Source organism: Heptranchias perlo, chromosome 4, assembly GCF_035084215.1.
Source record: "Heptranchias perlo isolate sHepPer1 chromosome 4, sHepPer1.hap1, whole genome shotgun sequence".
Classification (NCBI taxonomy): domain Eukaryota; kingdom Metazoa; phylum Chordata; class Chondrichthyes; order Hexanchiformes; family Hexanchidae; genus Heptranchias; species Heptranchias perlo.
This window is the reverse complement of record NC_090328.1, coordinates 79,165,545-79,184,238: the sequence shown is the minus strand read 5'-3', so window position 1 is coordinate 79,184,238 and position 18,694 is coordinate 79,165,545. Positions and strand designations below refer to the sequence as shown.

The 18,694-nt window shown below is 39.8% G+C and overlaps 2 protein-coding genes across 8 annotated transcripts in view; one reads left to right on the top strand and one right to left on the bottom strand.

The window, feature by feature from the left end:
* The window catches only part of LOC137321052 (dual specificity protein phosphatase CDC14C-like), a 103,388-nt gene extending 99,363 nt beyond the window's left edge, over window positions 1-4,025 (top strand). For all 6 annotated transcript variants that reach the window (XM_067983209.1, XM_067983206.1, XM_067983205.1 and 3 more), the window contains one exon: window positions 2,144-4,025. In XM_067983209.1, the coding sequence (XP_067839310.1) occupies window positions 2,144-2,183 (40 nt within the window). In that variant the 3' untranslated portion in view covers window positions 2,184-4,025. The remainder of the gene's footprint in view (window positions 1-2,143) is intronic.
* Window positions 4,026-6,975: 2,950 nt separating this feature from the next.
* The window catches only part of LOC137321051 (intracellular hyaluronan-binding protein 4.S-like), a 30,828-nt gene continuing 19,109 nt past the window's right edge, over window positions 6,976-18,694 (bottom strand). Inside the window, exons 4-8 of one of the 2 annotated variants that reach the window (XM_067983202.1) lie at window positions 17,830-17,901; window positions 14,525-14,605; window positions 12,131-12,308; window positions 11,490-11,678; window positions 6,976-7,816 (exon numbers count right to left, since the gene is read on the bottom strand). In XM_067983202.1, the coding sequence (XP_067839303.1) occupies window positions 7,760-7,816; window positions 11,490-11,678; window positions 12,131-12,308; window positions 14,525-14,605; window positions 17,830-17,901 (577 nt within the window). In that variant the 3' untranslated portion in view covers window positions 6,976-7,759. The remainder of the gene's footprint in view (window positions 7,817-11,489; window positions 11,679-12,130; window positions 12,309-14,524; window positions 14,606-17,829; window positions 17,902-18,694) is intronic. The other variant, XM_067983204.1, reaches the window with a different exon arrangement.

Sequence of the window (18,694 nt, the reverse complement as noted above, 5' to 3'; positions counted from 1 at the left end):
ATTGAGGCAGATAAACAATTTGAGCCTATTCTGTCAATGCTAAAATCTTCATTCTGGTTTTGTATTGCCAATATGTGTTTCATGTACTGCACTTACAGATGTTGGTTATTTCTCAGTTGACCTATTTCAGTACTAAATTTCACTCTCAATATGGAGGTACATGTGCTGTGGTCTTGTTTTATTCCCTTATTGTTTAACTTCAGCTTCAACTCTTTTTTTTAAAAAAAAATTTTTATTCAGTCTTTCCATATTGCTCTACTTTTTCCACAGTTTGATTCCTGAGGGAGAAAAACATGTTTAGGGAGAATATGGTACCTTTAATTTCCCCCATCTTTCTGTAAATATAAAAAATGCAATGTTGCCTGCCAGCACAGTAGCAGTCCTATTGCTGAATTAGATCCCAATTTGCTGAAACTGTTGTACAGTGCTGTCATTAGCAACTAAGTATATAAAGTTTTAATGCAGAAATCAAATTTGTTGTGTTGGTTTGCCAAGGTGTTGTACCTCACACCACAACAAGGCAGGGCCTGGGGGCACAGTATAACAAGTCCAGTTGACTGAAAGGGAGCCTTATCAGACAGCGTTCCTTCCCCAAGCCTCTTATTTTAAATTGACTTTGTTGTATTCATGATGTGGAGATGCCGGTGATGGACTGGGGTTGACAATTGTAAACAATTTTACAACACCAAGTTATAGTCCAGCAATTTTATTTTAAATTCACAAGCTTTCGGAGGCTACCTCCTTCCTCAGGTGAACGATGTGAAAATGAAATCCTCGAAATGAAATCGCATTTATAATTCACAGAACAATGCTTGGTGATTACAGACAGTTTTTTCAACTGCCTGTTGCTAAGGCAATCAGTGTGCAGACAGACAGGTGTTACCTGCCAGGTCTCAGAATATACAAATCACCAAAAAAAACAAACAACAAAAAGAGATAGAGAGGTAGAAACATAGAAAAGACAGCAGCTGACCCGTTATATTAAAAACAGATAACATTTGTTCGCTAGTGGGGTAATGTGTAGCGTGACATGAACCCAAGATCCCGGTTGAGGCCGTCCTCATGGGTGCAGAACTTGGCTATCAATTTCTGCTCGACGATTTTGCGTTGTCGTGTGTCTCAAAGGCCGCCTTGGAGTACGCTTAGTCACACTAACAAAGTCTGATGCGTTAAAAAAAGGACTAACTCAGCTTGTAAATGTAAAATTCTTATAAAGAAAACAGGTTTATTTCGAGCATCTACAGTGAAAGCAGATGTTATTTTTGGGGTCAGTTTATTTTACATATTCAGAATACATACTGTTTCAATTGCTCCTCAGTGAATCTACTTCAGTGCAGGCATCACAAATATGAGGATCAGAACTCCCACATGTATGACTTGTAAAGCACTTGAACTGTTACTTTTTAAACGTATGTTTAGGTTGAAATATGCACGGTAAATGTGGGTTGTAACAGAGCACCTCCTAAGCTTGAAATAAAACTGCAAAGTTGCATGACTGCATTTTATTGAACTCCGCACTAATCAACCAAATAAGTAATTCAGCAATAGTCCTTTTGTGTTTGACACCGAGGTTTTCAAAGCTTCATATTTCAAATATACTTACATATTAGTAATTCAGCACGAATATCTTCTATTCTTCCTGAAGGCAGTAACTTGTGCAAGTATAGTTTCAAGGGTGCAGCAGCCCCTCTGGCACCTGAGCTGGACAGTGAGTGTTAACAAGCTGTTTGTGAGAGGCATCATAGCTGAGTCTGATCCTATCCTCACCTGACAGCCATACATTGGTTGATTCATCTGTTCTTTCCTCTTTTCTACTCTTGGCCTCCCTCAAAAAAAAGTCGAGGGGCGAATTTATCACAAACTAAGGATTGTATCGTATCAAACTAAGATTTGATACGATACAGTACCACACACTATGTAGTACATTTATATGTTCATGTGCTTTGTTATTTCAAAGAAATGCAGTTAAACGTATTGGATTTCATTTGGTTTCCACCATGTTTGCTTTCCAAAATGAATATAGTACTGCCTTTGGTCAATTTCTTGAATTAGTTCTGATTTTGTGTTTAGTTAACTTTTAAAATGATAAATTTTGGTTTCCTGTAATACACTAACTTTTTTTATATATCTACTATTTTTCAAGTCACTCTGCTATTAGCACTAAAGTACCATTACTCCGTTAACATTCACTTTTTGAAGTGACACCTCGGAACATTTGCGGAGGAAACTGGAGAATGAGATTTTTCTCAATATACTGAACGAGGAATTTGTTTCAGAGCAGCACCACTTCACCTTTCACATCATCAGAAGGATTCTGCAAAATGACTGTCCTGAACTTGAACTCAGCTGCCATTCCACCCTGAGAGAATTCCCTGTGCACTACATAGCAAGCGATGGTGATAATGGATAGTATATAGGCATCTGCAACCTGCTGTACTAAAAGGAACTGTATAAGAATATTAAGAAACATTTTTTAAATGCAAACATGAATTCGTCAAACCTCCACTGTCCTGTAGCACAATGTACAATTGTACCTGAACGGTCAGGTAGAAGTCAGGCCTTTAGCACCATCTTATAGCCAAAGTAGAATAGTACAATGAAATATTTACCTTGTATGAAATGGTGAAAACTACATGCCATATATTTTCACTTTACAATTTTTTTCCATATTATGGTGAACCTGAAGTATCTAGATATTGAAGGAAATTTGAATTTTTTTGATTCAAATTTTTTAAAAATTCAACTTTCATCTATGATCCCTTTTGCTGTCTCCCTCCTAATAATTATAAATACATTCCATATTACCAGATCATGCCTTCTGAGATTCTAAACTGGATGTGCATTTGCCCCGATGAGGTTCTTGTCAGTTGGAACTCTGTTTTCATGGTTTCTGTATTAATAGTGTTAAAAAGTATACTGAGGGATCTTATTTTATACCAACAAAAGAAAATCACCCTAGGCAAGAACCCAGTGTCCCTCCCCAAAGACCACCATCCATAGCAGAAAAGATCCTAAAGCTAGTATCTGTACAGTTTTAAGTGAATAATAGTTTAAAATAATTTCTAAAATTGTTTGACTTTCAAAAATAGTTTAGCGAGCAGCATATGTCATGGTGAACTATTATTGGGCTTATTTCGAGTGAAATAAACTGATACCATTACTTTTACATAATGCATAAAAGATAAAATTGCATTAAATATTTAAATGAATTACAGGTGAAATGATCAATAGCAATCTTTATTTTTAAATATTGTTTTAAATACAAAATCTAAAAAAGCTAAGTGACCTTGTGATCAGCTACCAACTAGAAAATTGTTCTACCTGTTGTGTGGTAGGGTTGGTTTGGAACAGTAGGAGTGCTGTTGTCTGTAGGAGAGATGTGAGTAAAAATTTGACCCAAATTGGGGTTTAAGGATAATATTTTTATATGCATGAACAAATTGTATTTTATCAGTCTGATTTTTTGCAGTGAATGTCTTCTGGAATGGACTTTGTTTCGCTATACAATTATATGTTCTGTGGATTGGAAATGTGCAGTTTGTCTGCTACAGTACTGTAATGGCATCAGCCAACAGTTTTTTGTGACTTGTTACAGAAAATAAGCTTATCTTTTTATGTCAATGTATTCTCAAACTGCTAAAAAGCAATACAGCACTGCACAAAATGTTAATCTGTAGCAGTCAGATGCTTTTTTTCCTTCTAAGTCAAACTAGAGTTTTAATTCTGGCTAGATGAAGATAATGTGTGTCTGCTTGTGTCAAAGTCTTGACTGGCATCTTTGGTCCAGTATAACTGGTTATATCTTGTTTTCTAATTTTACAGCCTACTTGGGTGGTGGGTATTTTTAACTATAGAATCTTACCTTTTTTCTGGTTTATTCTGTGTAACATTTGATCTGTTGCATATGCAGCCCAAACAGGGAAGTTTCTGTTGCAATACGTACACACTTATTTTGTACAGAAATATATGTATGCAGTATATAAACCTTTTGATTATGATGAGAAATAAACATGTATGACATTTTATGCATTTGCATTCATTTGTAAAGAATGAGATATAAAATGAGACTGGGATACATTTTAAACAGTAATTTCCATTTGTAAGATGCTAAGCAAAATGATAGCTTTAAATAATTATAACTCCACTCCCTAGAACTGAAAGGTGGGAGAAGATTTATTGTGCTGTCCAATGGGGAGAAGTCCCCTCAGTAAGCTTGCTACATGTTCACCTATGGCCCTTTAAGTTAATTACTATATTGCATCGAGTCTACAGCACAGAAACAGGCCATTCGGCCCAACTGGTCTATGCCGGTATTTGTTTCACACGAGCCTACTTCATCTACCCCTATCAGCATACCCTTCTATTCCTTTCTCCCTCTTGTGCTTATCTAGCTTCCCCTTAAATGTATCTATGCTATTTGCCTCAATTACTCTTTGTGGTAGTGTGTTCTACATTCTTACCACACCCTGGGTAAAGAAGTTTCTCCTGAATTCCCTGTTGGATTTATTAGTGCCTATCTTATTTTTAAGACCTCTAGTTTTGGATCCCCCCCAAGTGGAAACGTTTTCTCTACGTCTCCCCTACCATCTTAAAGCCCTCTACCAGGTCACCCTCTGCCTTCTTTCTCCAGAAAAGAGCCCCAGCTTGTTTAGCCTTTCCTGATAAGTATATCCTCTCAGTTCTAGTATCCTCCTTTTGAATCTTTTTTGCACCTTCTCCATATCTTTTTCATAATATGGAGACCAGAACTGTTCACAGTGCTCCAAGTGTGATCTTACCAAGGTTCAATACAAGTTTAACATAGCTTCAATGCGTTCAATTCTATCCCTCTAGAAATTAACCCCAATGCTTGGTTTACCTTTTTTAATGGCCTTATTAACTTGCGTCACTACTTCTAGTGAGTTGTGTATCTGTACCCCGAGATCCCTTTGCTCTCATCCATTTAGAATCTTACTACCCAAGCAATATGTAGCCTCCCTACCAAACTACACCACCTCACTTATCCATATTGAAATTCATTTGCCAATTACAGGCCCATTCTGCAAATTTATTAATGTCTTGAACATGGGTTCACCAGAAGACAGATCAAATTATGTGTTTTGTATCATTGTTGCCAATGCATGCCCATTTTGAGGTGACCAGTATTTTTCTTCATATAGAAGTGTTTATCATTGGAAGCACTGAACTTAACAGTGTAAGTAACTAAATTTGCATAGTTGAAATGAGTATCTTCTCATTTAATTAATCATGTGTTGATTTAAGTGGCATCAGGTGCCCTTTGATGCAATAATGATGGGATAATTGAGTCAGATTAGGACCTGACTTCCAATCGGGCAACTATTCAGTCCATCATACTAGTCCCAGCTCTTTTTAGGACATATCCAATTAGGCCCACTCCCCTGCTCTCTTATGGCCCCTGCAAGTTTTCCCTTCTCCCATAACCCCTGCAAGTTTTCCCTTTTAAGTGTAAGCCCAATTCCCTTTCAAAAGCTAATATTGAATCTGCTTTTCCTTCCTTCCTTCCTTCCTCCCCCCCCCCCCCCAACTCTTTTCAGGCAGTGTATTCCAGATCATGACTTGCTACGTTTAAAAAAAAATTCTCATCTGCCCTGGATCTTTTGACAATTTTAAATCTGTCCTGTCAGTGGAAAGGTTATCCTTATTTACTCCTCAGCACACTGAAACCAAGAACTGCAAGCATCCCTTTTTGGTGTCTGCCATTGTATAGAAGCCCATCATGCTTGATTGAGCCTATTAGGACATTGGTCTTGGAAGGTTATCTGGAGCAGAATGGGAAGAATCCCAGGTCTACCCTTAATGACCCAAGCTGTCAGGTCAATAGCAACAATGACCTGGAGTACTGCAGTTTGCAGTTCTGCCTGGCTCAGCTACTGGATTACTGAACCTGTTAGTGAAAAATTGAAACTAAGGGTATCCCTCAAACACCCCTCCAGATAGAGATACAATTAACTTCCAGGGATTTGAGCCCATCCTCTTAGCCATAGCATAACAAATTATAAGCCTGTTGGCTCTAGTAGTTGGAGCAGCAAAGCTTAACCAGCTCTTTACTAAACAGTAATGCCAGTGGTACTAACCCAGAACCCTTGCAGCATGTTTTTGTACTCTGCCTCTGGTTTGTACCTTCCAACAGCAATTGCATCAGCCTTCAATGTGGTCAAAACAGTGAATTATGCAGGCATATAGAAACAATTTTGCATACATTAAGACCTGCACATAGCAATAAGATGATCAGTGAGATACTGCATAACAAAATAGAACTTGCCTCCATCACCTACAGAAAGTTGGAATTAATCTTTTTCTCCCAGGGTGGTAGTTTGGGAGATGATAACCTATGATTAGCAGAATTGTAAAAGTACCATGTAAATAGCTCAGCCATTCTAGGAAAGGTAAGAAGCATCAAGACTAAAAGGTGTAACAAAGGGAACACTACCAATTTACTGTCTTAAGGCATTTGCAATAGGATTAATAGCATCTAGCTAAAAGTTATGCAGGGGGAAGAGAGAAATTAAGGGACCAAGTTGAGGAAAAGAAAACTTACTTTGAGGTTTCTGTGCCAGTTTATCAGACAGCCAACCTGCTTCCAGGTATCTGCCAAGACAACTCAAGCCAGCTATTGGAAGATGCACAAAAGTGAACACAAATTTTTCCATTGCTACTGGGAAGCACTCAGATTCTGCTCAGTTACCCCCACAGATGTATAACTGAATTCCATAACAATAAAAAGGTGCTGTAACCATCTGTAAAACCAAAACCTGATTGTTTTCAAGAATGAAAAGAGCCCAGTCCACCTGGTACACACATGCTTGTATAGAGTACCTTTAAACAGTGCAATGTAAGGAATCAATATCACCAATCAATTAAATATTAAAGATACTGGATTACAAGTCTGTTACTTCAAACATGTAACAATCTTTTTTGTTTGGGAAGAGAGATACTACACAAGGAAAAAAGAACTAACTTTCAACAAATCTGCATTTATTCCATCAAGTTTTCACAACCATATTTACCAAAAAGGCAAATTATGCAGTCTTTACTCTTCACATAAGTTAGTCCAAACTTCACAAATTTAACACGGCTTCCAAAAGCTGACATTGAGGGGGGAAAAAAAAAAATCAAAGCAAGTTTTTTTTGGTTTTTTAAATTTGTGATCTATAACCAACTCTTCAAGTTCAAGGACATGTGCACATTATGTTCAAAATGGCTTCAAAGATGCAATTGCAGCTACTTCTACTGGGTAGGCACCAAAGTAGGGCATTTCTGTAACATGCCTGCAATACTTCAAAATTTACAGTTAACCAAATAGTAGAACCATCTTGTTAGTCAGAATACAGGCTGCATTCTCTTACCCGTGTGCTTTTTCAGGAAACCATTACAATTCAAGCAAACCATTCAATATTTTTAATATATAGCATTGTTTTTTTTAAAACATCAAATATACCTCTCTCTTCAGCAGTTTAAGACATTTGCCAATATTACACAATTAAGCACAAAGGGAGGTGCTGAAAACTCAGTAGTAATGTCACATTCCACCCATCTTTCATCCACACACACACACACACACACACACGGAGAGCGAGGTCTATTCACACCCAGTAGTGAACAGAAAAGTCCAATCAGTAGTTGGGAGCTAAATGCCACTCCTCGTAGTCAGTATTACAACTGAAGCAAAAAGCCTCTCAATGTGCCAAAAACTTCTTTTTTTCAAGACTGGTGCCAACTATTAAACTTCAATACTGCTTCAAGCAAGAGCTGGGAAGTCCTCAGGATCATCAGGATTGGGAGCACTTATCTGTGTCTGGGGAGAGAAAAGAATTTTTATAAAAAAAGTTGATTCTGAATTGTAACATTTAAGTGATCAAAGCCCCAATACTAGGCCAACAGATCAAATAGAGATCACTGAAAAGTAAATGTTCATTTACACTTCCCATCTCAATTCAAAACAAATAATGGTGTAGCACAGTAGGAATCAGAATCAGAAGTCTGGATGATCATATGCATTACACGTAGTTTATCACAACTATCTCCAGCGTCCTTTTTTGGGTTCACAGTTACTGTACCAAGAGTTTGTTATTTTTCCCCCAGTAGGACCCCTGCAGTCCGCTTCCCATCTACAACCTTCTATTCCACTAATTTCACAATTTTAAACTCCACAATAGATTTTTAAGAAAATACTTGCATTTATATAATGCTACAAAACATCTCCGTACATTTCAAAATGCTTCATGTACGTTTGAAGGGTAGTCATTCGCTCTGCAGGCAATTTTTCCAGATACAGTCCCCACCACTTAAATCATCCACGTTTAAAACAGGCAGTTGTATATATCGGCTAAAAAGCGATAACTATTAGCATTAATGTAAATTTCATAGCGTCTTAAGTGCTCCATATATTTCAGGCAGAAACAGCTGTGCTTACTCATTGCTTTCCACCTCATTAAGGTGCACTGAATAAAAGAACAAACATAAGTAAATATGTTTTTATACGCGAGTAAAAATTGCCTGCAGAGCAAGTGACTACACTTCAAAAGTACTTAATTGTATTTGAAGCATTTCGAAACATACGGAGATGTTTTGTAGCATTACATAAATGCAAATATTTTCTTTAAAAAAAATCAATTGTCGAGTTTAAAATTGTGAAATTAGTGGAATAGGAAATTCTACTCTACCCCTTTGTTCAGTGTGTGCTTCCTACATTACAATAGTGACTACACTTCCAAAGTACTTCATTGGCTGCAAAGCACTTTGGGACATCCTGAGGTTGTGAACAGTGCTATATACATGCTTCTCTCCTCTTTAATGTTCAGTTACCTTTTGTGAACATAAACCCTTCTAATCCCAGTTTGTACTAAGCACTGACTGCAGTTTAAATAAAGCTAGTTGCATTGCATGCAGTCTCGTGATCTACAACATTCTTCTCGTATAATAGAGTATTGTAATAGTGCTACCGTGTTATATCGGCTATTGCTTATAGCAGGCAAATCGCGTTCACACTAATGCATCCACTATAAACGGTGGGGATTCTGTATTTAAGTAGTCAGATATTACCTTCTAGGTTAATATTCCACAACAGCTGAATATTATAGTAGAGATATCTAATTTCATTCAGGATTTCCCTCCTCCTCATAGAAGCACTTGGATGGATTGGGATCAGCTGTCTTTTTTTCTAGATAATGTTGTTCTGTGGCACCATAACAGTACCTTTATTTATCTAAGCAGCAATTGACTTTTTACTTTGATAGCTACTGCAAGAGTTATTTTTCTCTTCTACGTTTTCCTCCTGGAGAGGATGACTCTCGCCTGGGAACAGCTCCAGGGCTGCTCACTGGTGCATCATTCAAGGACCATTCTTCATATGTCAGCCTGGATGCTGATGATTAAGCCATTTGCTGTGGGTCAGCTTCAAAACTGAGTGATTCAGCTAACCGAGGCAAGGGTGGAAAAAGAAATTGGCACACCAGGGCTGTAGATTAACAGTGGGATAGGTTTTTAAAAAAAAAATCACAAAGTTGCAGAGTTTGTGTGTGTATCACATACCCCATTAAAAAGGAGGCTACTTCAGAATGCTGTGGACAAAGAGGTTAGAAACAAACTAAAATTGAAGAAAAAACAAAATATTGCAGATGCTGGAAATCTGTTCTCATGAAAGGTTTGCTTAAAACACCAATGTTTTCCTTTGTTTAAGATGCTGCCCCACCTGCCGAGTGATTCCAGCATTTTGTTTTTGTTTAAATTGAAGGGGGTATACGGGTCCTATAGGTTTGATAAAAATAAAGAGGATACAAGAAAATATGGAAAGGGGTTCAGAAAGGGATAAGGAAAGCGGAAAGCAAGGAGGGAGTATAAGCAGAGAATCTCAAAATATTAACAGTCTTCTACAAATGAGTTAAAAAAATGTTAGAGGTGGGACCCTTAAAAGGAGATGATAATGAGTTAAGAGTTCAAGTAGAATTGGGGGTAGTTTTTTTTAAAAACAGGTCTTTTGCTTCACTGTTTACAAAAGAGAAAGATATTGGGGAGGAGGTAAATCCTGAATTGGTTAAAAGTAAGATGAGACATTATAACAAAAAAAGGAAAGTATTAGAGAAGTTAGTGAAGCTAATTTATAGTGAAAAAAATTAAAGGGTATGAAATTAGAGGAAGGGTAGAAAATTGGATTAAAAACTGATTAGAAGGGAGGAAACAAGAGTGGGAGATAAGGGGCAGTATCTCAGAGTGGTTAGAAGTAGGTAGCGATATACCACAGGGTTAAGTTCTGAGACTGCTTCTATTCACTATGTACAATGAGTTGGATATAGTACTAGAGGGAGTAGTGTCCAGATTTGCAGATGATACGAATATAAGAGGTATAGTAAATAATTGAGGAATAAAGTAAGCTGCAAGGGGATAGTGATAAAATGGTGGGATTGAAAAAAAGTGGCAGATGGAATTCAACGTCTGTAAATGTGACAATACATTGTGGCCAAAAATAATAATTATACTTTGAATGGGGAAGAACAGAAATTTGGGGGTTCAGGTTCACAATACATTAAAAGCAAGTGGATAAGGCCATAAAGAAAGCTAATGGAATACTGGGTTTTACAGCACAAGATATAGCATATAAAAGTGGAGATGTAATAGTGAAACCACATTAAACAGTACTCCAACTGTGGTTTTGCTAATGTGTGCAGTTTTGAGCTCCACACTATAGGAAGGATGTTTATGCAATAAAAGAGGGTGCAGTGCAGATTCAATAGGATGCTGCCTGGTATGAGGAAACACAAATATGAAGGAAGACCTGAAAAACTGCAGCTGTTTTCATTAGAACAGAGGAGATTATAGGGTGATTTTATAGCAGGCTTTAAAATGATGAAGGGATGTAACAGAGAAGAAAGAAAGATTGCTTTTAGTGAACAAGGGGACATAGTACAAGATGAAATATATATACAAAAAAGATCTAGACAGCAGGAGAAGCTTTTTCTTACGGATAGTTATGAGGCTGTAGAATGTACTACCAAAGTTAGTGACCGAAGCAGTGATCATGTCAACATTTAAGAATAGGTTAACAGGTGGTTGAAGGAAAGGAGATAAAGAGAAATTGTATTAGAAGTACTGCTCATGTTAGTATTTATGCTCCACATGGACTGGTTGGGATGAATGGCCTGTTTTCAACATTATAATTTCTTTGTAATTCTATGCAACATCCACTTCTAACAAGTAGTCAGTGAACAGCAATGCACAGCAAGAATACCAAGGTGAACCGTTGAAGTGACCTGGGTGCTGTCACTCAGTACAGCCCAGGGATTGAACTCAAGCTGTTACTGGTCTGTAGGAGTCATACTACACTACTTGGTGGATTCACCTATTATGTTACCAAGGGGGGCATTCACAGCTGCTAAGTGCTAGTTATTTATTCATACTCTTGTCCTATTTAGAAGTGTTTTCTCCTTTCCCCTGCCAAGCAATTCCTCTCCCAATATGAAGACTGCCTTTACCATCTCTGCAGCTGGCACCTCTGGCCTGGTTTCAGTGATTCGCTTGGCTCTTCCACGACCTCTAGCACCACCTCGTCCGCGTCCAGGGCGTGTAAGACTGCCAAAGTTAATGTCCAGTTTAGAGGTGATGTCATTTGCAGATCTTCTAAAGTAATGGTGATCCTCCTCATCAGATTCCTCCTTCTGTTCCTAATACAGGAAGCGACAAATATTAGTTTTCAAACGTTGTTAATGACAAGCATATTAGTTAATGAGGAGTAGTTTTTTTTTTTAAAATGGTAATGTTACTTTCAAGTTATTTCCATATTTTGGGCTCACTGGACTTAAAACAGGTTGTTGATTAAGCTGGACCACCTACTCTGATTTTTATCCTCCGCCACCACCCCACCCCCCACCAAAAAGCTCAAGATGGTTGAGATTAGGAAGAGAGTTAAGTGGATGAGCGGCAGGGGGCAGCGGGTCGCCGAGCGGCAGGGGGCACCAACACTCAGTGCAGTTGTACATCTAGACTCTCCAACCAGGGGAAACAACCTCTCAGCATTTACCCGGTCAAACCCTCTCAGAATCTTATATGTTTTAATGAGATCACCTCGATAAATACTAATAGGTGTAGGAAAAGTCTAACAATCAAATCCACTTACATCCCCTTCATATTTAGACTTATGGATCACAACTGCCTTTGACAAAACACTGGAGTCTGGTTTGCGGATATTGAATTCCTTTTTAGGGCGAGTCTGTTCCTGAAGTGCCTTCCATTCATCCAGAGACATTTCGTGGGGGCCATCATCTACAGTTGCTTCATGTTCCCCTTCATTCAGTCTACAACGTAACACGTAAAACACAGCCATTAGCAACTCACAAAGTAATGATTAACACCTAAAAATATTTGATGAGGGTGCAAGGCAAAAGGAGGCGATAATGTCTCATCATCACTTTTGTCATTTAATCACTTCTGCCCTCCACATCACAGGCCTCTACTTTTCCTTCTTTTCCAGCCCCCTCCCCGCCGTACCCTGGCTTTGCATTTGCTTAAAAGCTGTTCATCTCTAACATTTTTCAGTTCTGATGAAAGGTAATCGACCTGAAACATTAACTCTGTTTCTTTCTCCACAGATGCTGCCTGACCTTGAGTGTTTCCCAGCATTTTCTGTTTTTTTTTGTTTCAGATTTCCAGCATCCGCAGTTATTTTGCTTTTTCTTCCCCCTCTAGATAGAAAGGACTTATGGCCTTTTCTACCCTCCTAACTCAACCCAGAATTGCTAATTAAATTAGTCAGATGCAGCCCTTATAAGAAAATTCTCAGCATCAGTGCAAGACATTAAAGCTGAACAAAATAGGACTGATGGGACTAAAGTGGGCATGAAAACCAAAGCTTTTGGCCTCACCCCCATTTCTTTAATCCTCCCTCATCCACCCCACCCTAAGGTTTATGGGAACCACATACCAATAACAGGGAGACAGTGGGGGCCAAAGAGGCGGCAAATCTACAATAAAGTTATATATGAACAAACACTTAGAAGCATTAGAAAAAAGATGCCAGAAGTGAAGGCTGTTGAGGCAGCAGGAAACCAAGATGTAGTAGGATATCAAATGTTATTTACTCCAGGAGGTGGTGATGAATACAACATTCATGGAGTATTCAGAAAAGATGGTGGACAGAAAAAGGTGGCATAGCCCTACAAGTCAGCAACACCTGGAAGGCAATAAGTTGATCCTGTGGGATGCAGACAGCTACACTATTCTTTAACACAAAAGGATAAAGCTAATAACAGAGGTATGCTAGTGACTTGGACTTGGGTGTACAGGGCACAATTTCAAAATTTGCAGGTGAAACAAAACTTGGAAGGGTATTATACAGCGAGGAGGATAGTGATAGACTTCAAGAGGATATAGACAGGCTGGTGGCATGGGCAGACATGTGGCAGATGAAATTTAACGCAGAAAAAAGCTAAGTGATACGTTTTGGTAGGAAGAATGAGGAGAGGTAATATAAATTAGAGAGCACAACTCTAAAAGGGGTACAGGAACAGAGATGTGGGGGCATATGTGCACAAATCACTGAAAGTAGCAGGGCAAGTTGAGAAAGCGGTTAAAAAAAACATACGAAATTCTAGGCTTTATAAATAGAGACACAGAGTACAAAAGTATGGAAGTCATGATGAATCTTTATAAAACACTGGTTGGGCCACAACTGGTGTAGTGCGTCCAGTTCTGGGCTCCACACTTTAGGAGAGATGTGAAGGCCTTAGAGAGGGTGCAAAAGAGATTTACTAGAACGATTCCAGGGATGAGGGGCTTTAGTTACGTGGATAGACTGGAAAAGCTGGGGTTGTTCTCCTTGGAACAGAGATGGTTGCGAGGAGATTTGATTAGAGCTATTCAAAATCATGAAGGGCCTAGACAGAGTAGATAGAGAGAAACTGTTCCCATCGGTGGAAGGGTCAAGAACCAGACGACATGGATTTAGGGTGATTGGCAAAAGAACCAAAGGTGACGAGGAAAAACTTTATTCTTTATACATAAACATAGCAAGTGGTTAGGATCTGGAATGCGCTGCCCGAGGGGGTGGTGGAGGCAGATTCAATCATGGCCTTCAAAAGGGAACTGGGTAAGTACTTGAAAGGAAAAAAATTGCAGGGCTATGGGGATGGGGCAGGGGAGTGGGACTAGCTGGATTGCTCTTGCATAGAGCCGGCACAGGCTCGATGGGCCGACTGGTCTCCTTCTGTGCTGTAATCTTTCTATGATTCTACATCAGCCGAAGAAGGAAAACAGTTTTGAAGTATTGATCACACAAAGATTGAGAGAGTGATTAATACATAGGATGGACTTCTGAATAGAGTAGTGTAAAAAAAACCTCAAATTATTTAAGAAACAACTGGATTGAAGGGGGGGGGGGGGGAGGGAGGGGCGGGCGGAAAAAGGTGAAAAAAAGACTTCCTAGATGGATGAACCAAGACGAACTGAATGGCCTTTCTCATCCATAAGTAGCATTTTTGTAAGTACAACACTTATCTAAAGGTAGTGAACTCACTTGTTCTCGGCATCTCCTTCAAGCACTTCTTGGGGCTCTTCCATTTCAGTCACCTCTTCAGCTGGAGTAGCCTCAGCCTCTCTATAAATTTGTGAAAAAAAAGTTTAGTCACAGTCCAGCCATGACATTTAAAATCATACTTTATGACTATATTAAGTTTCTATCTTGTCCTTTCCAATACGGCCATTCCCCAAATCCACATTATTTGGTAATAACTTAGAATAATGCAGGTTATGCATTGGTCAGCCTAAGGGAGCTTCCCTCATGTCAAAAAGAAATTTTGGATTTAAGGTTAGTTTGACAGAATGATCATCAAATCAGCCTGTACACCTGGACCCATTCACCTGCCCTTTCAAAAGATTTTTCTTTCTCAAATAGTTATCCACTTCCCTTTTAAAAGCTGTACCCCTCACCCACGGTTCACCACTACAGACTAGCGTAGATTATACACTAACCGGCCAACAAAAGCCTCCCCAACCCTGGAGTTTATTTTGGGTTTAGCGGCTAGTCCGACAGAAAGATATACCCCTAACCCACAGTACACAACTATAGGTCTTTAATGACAAAACTCTGGTCTTTTCCATACCTTCTTTCTCCCCTCAGGACACTAAAGGTAGCATCGAAGATTGATTAGGGGAAGATATTGAGGATCTAGAGAGGGTACCATGCAGATTCACTAGAATGCTGCCTGGTATCAAAGAATTACATTTAAGAAGAAAAATTGGGGCTTTTTTCGTTAGAACAGTTTAAGGGGCAATAGAAAAGTGTTTAAAATTATGAAAGGATGGGACATGGTAGATAGAAGCAGGACAATCTCAAGGGCAATTAGGGATGGGCAATAAATGCTGGCCTTGCCAGCGACACCCACATCCCATGAACGAATAAAAAAAAAGTAGCTGAGGGGTGTAGAACGAGGGGCCATCGATATAAGATTACATGCAAGAGATTTAGAACAGAGAACAGGAGAAACTCCTTTTCCAACAAATGCAAGCTGTGGAATTCACTCCAAAAGGTTGGTGATTGAGTCAAAAATTATTTCAACATTCAAGATTGGATAGGTGGACAAAGGAAAAGAACAGCAAGGGATTTGGGAACAGATGAGGTAGATGTGATCAGAACTATCTTCTCGTGTGGAGAGTAAGCGGCGTCATTGATTGGTTGAGCCGAATGGCCCGTTTCAGTGTTGTAACTTCTAGGAATTCTGTTCTATCCCTGCAGAATTAAAAGATAGGTGGACCAATAAGCCATGCTCCGTTACTCATTCTCTGGAGTATCTCCACATTTAGTTACTTTTATCTACGGTTAGAAGTTAGTATTATTCTAAGAAAGGTTATACTTCACACAAAAATGCTGCTAACCACATTTGATGCAGGTTTTTATAGTCAGCACTGATACTAAAAAGGACTAAAAAATGTCAAATTGTACCACATGGACAAATATACACCAAAGTATTTTGGTTTAAATAAAACAAACGGGCATCCTGGTAGCACCATGAGTCAGAACACTTAACACTTGGTGCAACAGAGGAGGAGAATGTAAATTTGATCTGCCAACTCCATTCAGGTTAGAATCTGCACAGAAGCTGTGTCAACTTTCTGCAGAAAGGAAGGAATTAAGACATCTTCCTGGGCAGTAGCTTGTAGCCCTCCATCAGCTGGCCAAAGGGGACACTGGCAGAGGTCTGAGAACAGGCCACCTGCCCACACTCCCAGAAGGTCCTTATCCAAGCAGGGAAACACAAAATTTAAATAAAGTACATGCAATTTCAAAAGACAGTTAACTATTGAGATGCAAAACTTCCACTCTTTCACCACTTGCTGTATTGCCATCAGAACACTTTCAGAATGCAGTGCAATGTCATTGGTGTGGGCTAGTACTGGCATAAATGAGACTTTCTCCAAGAGCTGGTCTTGCACAGTTTTTGCTTCACGCTCATGAAAATGCAACTGGTACTAGTGCAGTGCTTTTCATAAAAATTACTGATACTGAGGTAATCCCTTGTGTCACCAAGAACCAAAGGGTAAAACTTCCACAATCCGGTGGTGGTGGTGGTGGTGGGGGGAGAGAAAAAGAGGATCCAGGGTCCAATTCCAGCTGGGGAGGAGCTGCAGATTGGGGCAGTACCCACATCTTCCACCTAATTAAAGACAAGGCTAAAAATTGTGCTGGGCGGAAGGAGAAAGTCACTAACGCCAGAGAACAACTTTTAGGGGCAATCCTTGGCTATCCTGGCAATTCTGCCTAGCTTGACCTGGATATGCGCAGTGGGGCCTGTGTCTGCTGAAAGCAGGTGTGTGTTCTGTTGTGGGCTTACTGAAGATGCCAACAGGAAAAGAGGTAACCGATCCCACTGATTACCTTGAAAAGTTGACCCTCTCTTCCGGGAGAGAAAAACTAAATTTTTTAAAATTCGGAGACTAACTTCCTTCAGCCTGATTCAGGCCTTAGGCACTCTGTGCACGGTGCCACTCCAAATTCCACCTCCTCGGCGAGGTGGTCACCTCTACTGTGCCACTACAGGTGCAGACACCTTCCTCAAACATTCTACTGACCTTGTTGCCAGGATTTGGGGCAGGGTCAGCAGCAGGTGGAAGTCCTGCCCGTAAGTAGGTTCGCGGGATTTCTATCCTCAACTTTCCCCTCAGCCATCAGAGCCCAATAACCACAGGGGTATCCACATACACCACCAGCCCGAGTCTGTGGCGTCACGATCAGCCATGATCATTTTGAATGACGGAGCAGGCCCGAAGGGCCTAATGGCCTACTCCTGCTCCTATTTTCTATGTTTTCTATGTAACTGCACAAAAGCAACAGCAGCTCTTCAATTGTAAGGCTCCAAGCATCTCCAAATGCAGCATAAAGGCAACATAAAAATTACTTCTGTAAATATAAATTAAGAGTATGGAGAATTAATTTAGGATTTACAACCTATTTTTTAAAAAACAGGGGTGAAGGTGGGTAGCATTTTGCCCCCTAAATACTTCAAATTACATTTCCCCTACATCCAATATCAGCCAGAAGAGACAGAAGAGCTTGCCCATACAAAAATGAGGGGGATGGGAAGCTGTGAATAAGCAAAGCCATTCCCACACATTTCCTAGCAGCTGTTTAAAGAACACTGACATTGTTACCAGCTACACAATTCACCCTTCAGTTGCTAATGACATATATGGGTGCCCAAAATGTGGAGTGTGGAGTTTAACATTTCTCTCCAAACAAGGGAATTTCTTTAAATTTAATAAAGGGATATCTGCCGTTATATATTTCCACTGCAGTTTCCTGAACATTGCTGTACAAGTTCATACCTCAGATCATCTCTGACTGTGCCCCAGTTTCGAGATCCACTTCCACCCCTTTTGTCCTCTGGTTTCATTCCCCTAAAACAGAAAGTTTCTTAGTATAACCCAACTGTTTGGTCTATTCAAAATATAGGTTTAAATTAGAGCCCAAAAAGAGATATTTTTCAAGTTAAATTTGGCCCAATAATGTTTTCTGAAAAGGTGAGGACAAAAGGGGATTTAGGCTGATCTACTGTTTTATTACACCATTTTTCTTATTCCTTCCCCCAAGAAACCTCTCCAGCCAAGGCCAACAAGCAGCAAACCTGCTCCCAGACCTCCAGAAATTTGGCTTACAGTTCTGATGCTCTGTTTATGCCCCAGAACACATCCAGCATCATGTTTGGTTCAGGAAGTAGGGTGCAGGCAGGCAGGCAAACCAGCTCCCAGAGCTCAGCTAATGCCACTCGAGCTGTCAGCCTAGACATGTAAACGTGTGCCTAAGAATAACTCTCCTGCCTCTGCAGCTCCAATGCCTCGCCACAGTGTAAATATACTGCGCCCATAATTCCACAATCCTTCCAGCACACTTCCTACCATACCTTCACAGGAGTGTGGCAGTAGGCCTGAAAATTAGGCCAGGGCTTGGATAAACTTGGTTTAGCCTTACATTGAGGATTGCACAGGGTATTGCAAGAGGCTGAGCCTCCACCCAGCCTTTACAAGGCCTCCCAATTCCGGATGTTCCCGCATCCCCAGCCTCCCATCAGCTAAGATGCAGTCAGCAGCATGCCTAGCAAGACCAGGCATACCAAGCTACCAAACAGGCCTCAAATGAGAGTCTAGGCAGTGACTGTGGCCTAGACTCCCAAAGAAAACAGGAGATTTTTTT